The sequence below is a fragment of the Grammomys surdaster genome, unplaced genomic scaffold, assembly GCF_004785775.1.
Source record: "Grammomys surdaster isolate TR1022 unplaced genomic scaffold, NIH_TR_1.0 269, whole genome shotgun sequence".
Taxonomy (NCBI): Eukaryota; Metazoa; Chordata; class Mammalia; order Rodentia; family Muridae; genus Grammomys; species Grammomys surdaster.
In genome coordinates, this window is record NW_021604710.1 from 291,143 (window position 1) to 299,928 (window position 8,786).

General features: G+C 39.6%; 1 protein-coding gene and 1 gene segment (V, D, J or C); both read left to right on the forward strand.

The window, feature by feature from the left end:
- LOC114628506 overlaps positions 1-8,786 on the forward strand; it is a 392,361-nt gene that overhangs the window by 224,718 nt on the left and 158,857 nt on the right.
- Prss2 (serine protease 2) overlaps positions 7,336-8,786 on the forward strand; it is a 43,806-nt gene continuing 42,355 nt past the window's right edge. The window contains exons 1-2 of the mRNA XM_028776394.1: positions 7,336-7,380; positions 8,372-8,531. Of these exons, the coding sequence (XP_028632227.1) occupies positions 7,341-7,380; positions 8,372-8,531 (200 nt within the window). The 5' untranslated portion in view covers positions 7,336-7,340. The remainder of the gene's footprint in view (positions 7,381-8,371; positions 8,532-8,786) is intronic.

Genomic DNA, 8,786 nt, shown 5'->3' on the forward strand with positions numbered 1-8,786 from the left:
AAAGAAAGAAAGAAAGAAAGAAAGAAAGAAAGAAAGAAAGAAAGAAAAGCAAGCAAACAAACAAAAACCCTACAGAGTCAACTAACCAAGACTCATGTGTGCTTACAGAGACTGAACCATGAACAAAGAACATGTATAGGCTGGACCTATGCCCACTACACATTTGTAGCAGAAATACAGCTTGATCTTCATGTAGGTTTCCTAACAATTGAAGCTGGAGCTGTCTCTGATTCTGTTGCCTGCCTTTGGATACCATTTCCCTAGCAGAGCAGCCTTATTGGGCCCCAGCGGAAAAGGATGTGCTTACTTCTGCTGCAACTTGATGTACAATGGTGGATTGATAACTATGAGGGTCTTTCCCTTATCTGATGAGACAGAGATGGTTTTTCTATGCCCAATATCATCTATATTTGATTTATACATAGAAAATCATATGAAATTTTACTATTCCTTTTATTTTATTTTTGTCCTTGTCAAATTTTTGTAATTCTTCCACTTTTCTTCAACCCAGATATTATGTTCTTTCCTTGATCCATTCTGTTAGTGAGACTTCCCATGGAGCTTTGTATTTGACTTAAGATTTCTTTTCTTACAAAATTTCAGATTGGATTTTTCTTTACTATTTGTATCTATTTTTTTTTCAATTTAGATTTTTTTTATCTTACATCCCCTTTCTCACTTTATTCAGTTGTTTGCATTCTTAGTCAGGTAAGTATGCTCAAGTATACTTTTCCCAGCACAATTTATGGAGGAAGCTATCTTTGCTGAGGTGTGTATTTGGGTCATAATTTTTAAGATCAGTAGGCTGTAGCTATGTCATTTTAATGAAAGCCCTCTATTCTATTAAATTGTTCTACATATATAAGTTTTGTTGATGGTGCAGTGTTTTGGGGATGGATTTTGTAAAGTCTGTTTTCTTCTTTCTGCTCAGGATTATATTGCCCATTCAAGCTTGGTATGTATTTGGTCTTGTTTCATTTAATACTGTGAAGAATATTATTTGAATTTTGATGTAGATTAAATTATCATATCCATGAAATTTCTGCCATACCCTTTAGTACATGATTGTATCATCTTCAAAATGTAATAGTTTTGCTTTTTACTTTATTATTTATTGCCATTGAGTATATAGACAACGCTAATTGGACTTAGTAAGTTTTCAAAATAAAGCATAATGTTGGGAGAGTAATATGTGGAAAAATGGGCATGATATCATGGAGAAATGGGATTGGATCTGCTTGTATTTCATTGAATAAATGTATGAAATTTTCAAGAATAAAGAAAAGGTATTTTGCTTTGAATTGTTTTTAAGGTTATAATATATTTACAACATTTCTACTTTCCATTTCTCCTTAAACTGTATAGCCTATTCTTTCACTGTTATACATTCAGATAGATAGATAGATAGATAGATAGATAGATAGATAGATAGAGATAGATAGATACAGATAGATACAGATATATACATGAATACTCCTGAATACAATCTGCTCAGTTTGTATAATGTTACTTGTGTGTATGTTTTTAGGGCTTGTTATTTGGCACTTGACAGTCAATTGGTATGCTTGGTGTGTTCCTTGCTGGGGAAGACAACCTCTCCTACTTCCAGTTACCTGTAGTTCTTGCATAGGTTTGAGTTTTCATGGGTGTTTTCTATTTACTTTGGCACATCCACTGTTGTAGTACTTGTTCAGCTAACATTTTACAGTTGTGTTGGTAAGACTTTGTGGGTATAGCTTCTACCGTTACTAGAAGAGAAAATCTCACAGCAAACTCTCAGATATTGTGACTCTTACACTCTATTGACTCTGTCCTCTGCAACATTCTCTGGACTGTTTTTTAGATATAGCTACTGGGACTGAGCTTCACAACTCTGTATTTTAATTGAGTGTAATTTAATTTTCTGTAGTGGTCAATGTTCCAAAAAATATTTCCTTGATGACGAATGAAGAGTATACTTATCTCTGGGCATAAGTAGAAAAACGATTTTTAAACTGAATATGCCACAAGAAACTCTCTACTCTGCAGCAACATAAGGGGAAACAAGCTCAGTTTTTAGAGGAATAGTTCAGGTATCATCTCTGCATTTTCCCCTAAGCAGCTCTGAAGAAGTCACTTCCTTTCAGAGATATAGATTTGTCATATCTAAAAATGAGGTAACAGTATGACTTATCTCCCTCTTTCATGAGACAGAAACAAGTAATAGAAAAGATCATGGCAACCAGAAAGCTCATGTCAGAGCATACCAGCTTATAGTATGACTAACATGTTCAATGCTTACAAATTAGATATTGAATATGTTTAAAAAACTTATTTTTACTTGTAAAGCTCGCTTGACCTGTATGAAAAGCAGAATGATAGAATAAATACAGGTTCATAAAAGTGTATAATCCATAGTGCTAAATATACACATAGAAATTAGTCACTATTGCCAACTTTTAAATACAATGATTTGACAATGCCAAGCATTGAATTGAGATTAGAAAACTGTTTTACAGGAAAACACAAAGGAATTTGAATATTAGAATGAGTAGTATTGGGTATAGTACAGACATTCAAATTGAGAGTTAATGGCTGGTTCACCGAATCTATCATACTCATCTCAGCCTAGTGTATGAGACAATACAGCAACTGATATGCCTTGGGCAGGGACCCCTGATTTCTGTGCTGAGGTCAGTGACAAAGAGTTCATCAATGTATCCCAGAGCTGTGCTGTTGACAGTGGAGATTGAGAAAAATGTCAAGAGACATTCAGAGACCTCCTGACCACAACACCAAGCAACACAAGTGGGCAAAGATGACCACAGAACTGCTTGCAGCCTCACTGCTCAAGTGGTCTATAGAAATACAAAGGTCTGCCTGTCACCAAGCAGCAAAGTTCAGTTAGGTGGAGATTTTAAGAGACCTGCCCACTGCCATGCCAAGAGACACAGGCTGGGAGAGATGCCCAAAGACATGCCTGCCACCATTTTGCTCATAGATACACAGAAGACTACCTGGCATTGTGCTGCACAGACTGGATGTAGACATCCAGAGGACTGTTTGCAACCACACCGTGTGGCACAGACAGAACAGTTCACCTAGATGCTCAACAGCTAGTACTACCTCCTGAAGCCATGGTGAAGTCCTGTGATAACACTGGGGGGCCGTGTCTGAGACTCTTGCTATGCAGCTTCTGTGACTCATATTACCGGTAAAGACCATAGCGTTGTCACGGTCTGGGTAGCCACCTGATACCACATGGATGTCTAAGGGTTGTGCTGAATTGGCACACCCTTCACAGGCTACTGTGCTTTTGAGAACTGGCCTCATCATGGGAGTACAAGCCCTGTACCTCACCTAAGCAGAACAATAGAACTCGGCCTGGTGGCTGGGGCTCAGGTGAACTTGTCCCGAGTGCAAGAACATGAGAGTACTGTTCTGCCACTCCTCTTCCATGAATTGTGCAAGCCTGGACATGTTGCCCACCTCACACTCAGCTCGTCACCATCTGCCACAGAAGAAAAAAATGGCCATGGGGTTCTGAGAACAGGGGAGGTAGCCCTGCACCTAACATGAGAAACACAGAAGACTTGTCCCTAGTGGCCGGAGATTGGTTGACGAGGGTTGAACCAACCCTGGGGGTGTGAGTACAGGAGAGCTGCCCTGACACTCACCTGCTGTGAGACGGTTTGGGTTCAAGGTGTGATGCCCTGTAGTATTATTTTAACAAATTCCGGCACAAGGTTGCTACTCGCCTCAATGGTCTATGATCCCAAATGAATGACATACACGCAGCCTTTATATTTTAATATGTATTAAGCAGCACAATCACTGGGCAACTGCCTAACTTCCATGTTGTTAGAATCTACCTCCCACTAATAACTCCAAGTTATTATTTGCTAATTTCTGTGTTCCATCCTGGGTGCTCTTGACCCAGTTGAGTAGCCCTTTTGGCTACGTGTCCTTTTCCACTTTACATGGAGGCTTTGCTTCTCCCTACTGTAAGTTATTACCCTTCCATGGTGGCCTCCATGTCCCATTACTTCCTCTCCCTTATGACCCCAAGCCCAGGAACCTTAAAACTTGCCTATGTCTCTCCTCCCCAGCTATTAGCTACTGACATCTTTATTTACCAATCAGAATTAAGTGGGGCAGGTTCCTAGAAGCTATGTACAGACCCTCTGTGCAAACAGTTTGGGTGACCCAATTAGAATATAAGCAATTATAATGCTCTCTCCTCCTTTAAGCATGTTGTCACCTGAGAAGTCAGTAGAGATGACCCCAGCCAAGGTCATGAGAGTGGATGAGTTGGCCTTGCCCTGTGCCAGCTGAAGCACTTGGGAGAGTGGGCTCCTAGCCTTTGCAGCACCGTAGAGCTGGCCCTACTGAAGGGTATAGAGCTGAGCTAGACAGGTGGGCATTAACCTAGAAGAGCTGGCCCTGTCACTGATCTGATGGCTGACCCGAGGCAGAGTAAGTGAGGTGGTAAAGTCCTGGTCCTTCTCTACCTGCTGTAGTCATGAGAGCTATCCCTGAGGGCATGAGAGCAGGGAAGCTGGTTCTGCCCTTCTGTGGTAGGAAAGCAAGTCCTGTACCTCACCTTAGCAATGCAGTGGAGCTGGTCCTGATGGAGAAGGCCAGAGTGAGTAAGCTCTGAGGTTGTAAGAACTGGAGAGTGGGCCTAGCCCCTTGCTGGCTGTAGCACTTGGGAGAGTAGGTACTACATCTAACTGGGCCACACAGTGTAGTTGACTCTAGAGGCATGGGTGTGGATGACCCAACCCTGAAGTCCTGAGAGCAAGAGTGCTGAATCTTGCAGGGATGGGGATGGGAGAGTCATAGGGTAACTTCACAGCAGCAGTGTTAAAGAGTTCCCCTGATGGTGTAAATAAGGGAAAGCAAACAGGCCGACCTGCTCAGCTACCACCCAGGCCCAGATCGAGGCTCAACCCCAAATCTACAGCATTTGTGAACTGTCAGAGTTCATGAAAGGGCCTGTTCTGGTGATCCAAAGCTGCAGGATTTCCACAAAACAGGGCAACAATGAGATAAACAGGAAAGTCCCAGTGAGGAACCAGTATTGATGGTGTCACAGAATCAAGAGACTTTAAACAAGACCAATGACTCATTGCATTGACCATTTGCAAGTAAATGTGTGGACAGAGGGACACATTTTGGGATACATTATGACATATGACAGCTTATGTTTCAAGATGTTTCATGTTTTGTTTTGTTTATCTTGTTTGGTCATTGGTTAGTGTATACATTATTTTGGGGTAGGTAGAAAGGAAAGAGGGCAGATAAAAGGAGATGGCAGATGACTAGGATTCGAGCGGATATTGTTGAACAAAAAAAAACATTTTTAAAAAGAAAAAAACAAAACAGCAACGTATTAACTTTATTTCAGGAAATTTGGTTATTGTTCAACTAACCATAATGATATCCTTACAACCTATCTGCTGGCTATGAGCAACCCTGTGGTCGATATGGCACAGTTAAGTGAGGAGTCTTGGTAAGGCAAGGTTCAAGGTTCTGCAACACAGTGCCAGGTAAAATAAAATTTGGTGTTCAAGCCAAGAAAATAATAGCAGGAGGAGCTAGATGGTTAACTTATCTCTCTAGGACTTCTGGCATGCTTAGTCTCTTAGATGCCACCTGTAGCAAATCTCACACTTCACAAGGGTTTCCATACCTTTTTGGGGCCTTTAGACCATATGCCAATTTTAGATAGTTTCTTAGGAAAAAAAAAAGAATAGGTCTGGTCATAGTGTCTACCTTATTAATTAGAGATAATTCCTTTTTCATCTTTCACTGTAAAACTCTTTTTTAAAAGAAAGGTGGGGCTCCACACATAAATGATGTAGTGTATGACTGTTGAGCGAAAAGTCTTGAAAAGCTGTCAGAAATTTTACAAATAGAATAGTATTCCACTGAGGCATGAGCCCAGGAGCCACTTCGTGAGATTCAAGGAACAGAAAGAAGGGCTCTGAGAATGAATTCTGTTGTGTAGCTGTACCAGTCATGGCTACAGAAGTTATTAACAGCAATCACTGGGGTGTTTTACCCAGGACATTCCAGTGTCCCTTTGCATCACCATTTTCCATAAGTGGCATGTCAAAACCAATCACTAGATCCTGAACTTAGACTTTTCTTCTTTGATCAGCATCTCTAGAACATTTGTTGAACACTGCTTGCTCCTGTCCCTGGAAAACACTAAGATCAAATTAATTAAAAAATTAAGTAGGTTTTGAAAAAGGTTTCTTCAAATCAGCTCATAACATTATGTATAATCTCACATATCATTTTTTAATATACTACCTCTCATCAGTTTATGTCTCAATAAACTTGTGTGCTGGGACTCAATGGCTTTGTTAGAACCATTCACAGATCTTTTGCAGGAATGTTGTCTCTGAATTAAGTCTGATATAATAGTGTCATTAAAAAAATATAGAATATCAGGATTCTCCTATATTTTTGATCTTGATTTCTATTTACGACAACTTGTTAAGGTAGAAATATGTCTACTAAAGGCAATTATGTAAACAGAAAGCAGACTCTGTATTGTTCAAGTCCTTCCTCAAATCTAATCTAGATTATAGGTTTCAATCTCAAACTGCCTGTATCTAGAAGATAGGGACATTTTAATCTTCAACACCGATTATTAATAGAACCATGAAGATGCAGAAAATGAACTCAAAGGCACAAAAATGAATTAGAAGACCATGACAGAGAAGAGGAGAATGTGGTTTTGGTTGTATCTCTGAACATTGAGGAATTGTCCTCTCAAATTTCATAATTCACACTTCAAAACACTTTTCATATACAAGCTTTGTTAGAAAGGAGAGTCAATAAAAAACTGACAATACAAATCATATCTGTTTCTTCCTTTGACATCTTACAAAATACTCTAATTTTTATTAGCTCAATCCATAGATATGAACTTTCTACATGATGAATTATTCTATAGCTAATCATCATCATCTCATACCAATACAAGTTTCCCAGGATGTTCAAGTATATCTAAGGAATATGGCCATACTCTAACACACAGCCTCTTCATATCAGCCTAAGAAAGGCTATGATGCATAGACCAAGTCTGTTTCCACTGTTTTGCAAAACCTCTTTTCAGGAATCAATTTCTTTCCTTGTCTGCACCAGGAGAAAGTTTTCTTATCACGTGTACCTCATCCACCTACAGTGTAAACAAACAGAGCAGTGATAATACAAGGCACTTGGAAGGAGAAAACCACAGGTGTGCTTGTGTAGAAGAAGAGGGGGCCCTCCCATTAGCACCTCCTTCTCCCTGCATTGGGGTATAAAGGCAGGCTTTCCCACAGTGCTTACTACCTTCTGCCACAATGAGTGCAATCCTGTTCCTGGCCCTTGTGGGAGCTGCTGGTGAGTTCTGTGTCTTAACCCAGGTCTTGCTCTTCCTTCTCCTATAAGCCATGAACCCCACCACCAAGTTGACACTTCACCCCATCTATACTCTAATGTTCTTTTTCTTATGCCAGTAGCAACTCTGATTCCAATCTTTCAAGTTTCTCTGTAAGCCTAAACTTTATTACCCCTTCCACTCTTATTTTATTTAGTGATCAGAGAATATAATAAAAGGAAGGCATGTGGAGGGTACAGAAAACTAACCTGTATGGGCCCAACACCTTAGAAATAGTTCAGCACTGGTTCAGTTTACAGAGGAAAGGCCAAAGTTGAAAGTTGAAATCCTCATTAAGCTACAGACATTTTGTCTCAAAATTCTTAACTTCTATGCTTGGGATAATGACTGATAGTAGGAGTGACATTTTGGTGCATTATATTCTCTAAAAATACCCAAAAGACTTTAAGACCTATAAACATGAAATCAAATAAAATATCAATGATCATTAATGATAATATTATATCCCTCTGTCCTTTACAAGGACTGCTCTCCATTTTCCTTAAAGTACAGACTTAAGTTGTAAAACTTCACGGGTATATAAAGCTCTACATACCCAGGATATTATCGAAGATACTTCCAACAATGGTAAGCTCTTTAAAATCTGATAGCCAAAAGGATTCAAAGAATGAAGAACCTGAGATTGAAACAGGTAGAGGATAAAGTAACAGTGTTTGCACCCAATTTCTATATGTTGAGAGCATTGATGGCTATGTCACTGGTACCTCATCAGAGTGCAGTCACTTACAGAAGATATTTATATTGTCTTATACTTCTGTGTAATGCAATAAACTGTGGGATAATCAATCCTCTGTCTTCTATGGATACAGTGTTACCTTTTTACCTTCTCTTCCTGCATTTATTAAGAACCCCTGATTAGCTGAAAGCTGACAGCTTTACCTTCAAAGATCTTGATGAATTGTCTTCTCAGTGGTCTTCTTGTTTGTATTCAAGCTGCTTTCCCTGTGGATGATGATGACAAGATCGTTGGAGGATACACCTGCCAAGAGAATTCTGTCCCCTACCAGGTGTCCCTGAACTCTGGCTACCACTTTTGTGGAGGTTCTCTCATCAATGACCAGTGGGTGCTGTCTGCAGCTCACTGCTACAAGTCGTAAGTAATGGGCCCTGACTATACAGAACACAGACTTGCCCTTCCTAAAGGCAAAGTATAATATCAGACAAGAAATGACCTGATATGGTGAAAGGGAACAGTCAGAGAAAATCAATTACTTATATCATAAGTTTGGAGAGGGTAAGAGTACAGAATAGGAAGCCCTCCATACCCATAAATCATCAAAAATACCTCAAGTGTATAAAGAAAGCAAGGAATGATGATTGTAGGATACAAAGAATCAAACATAAAGTC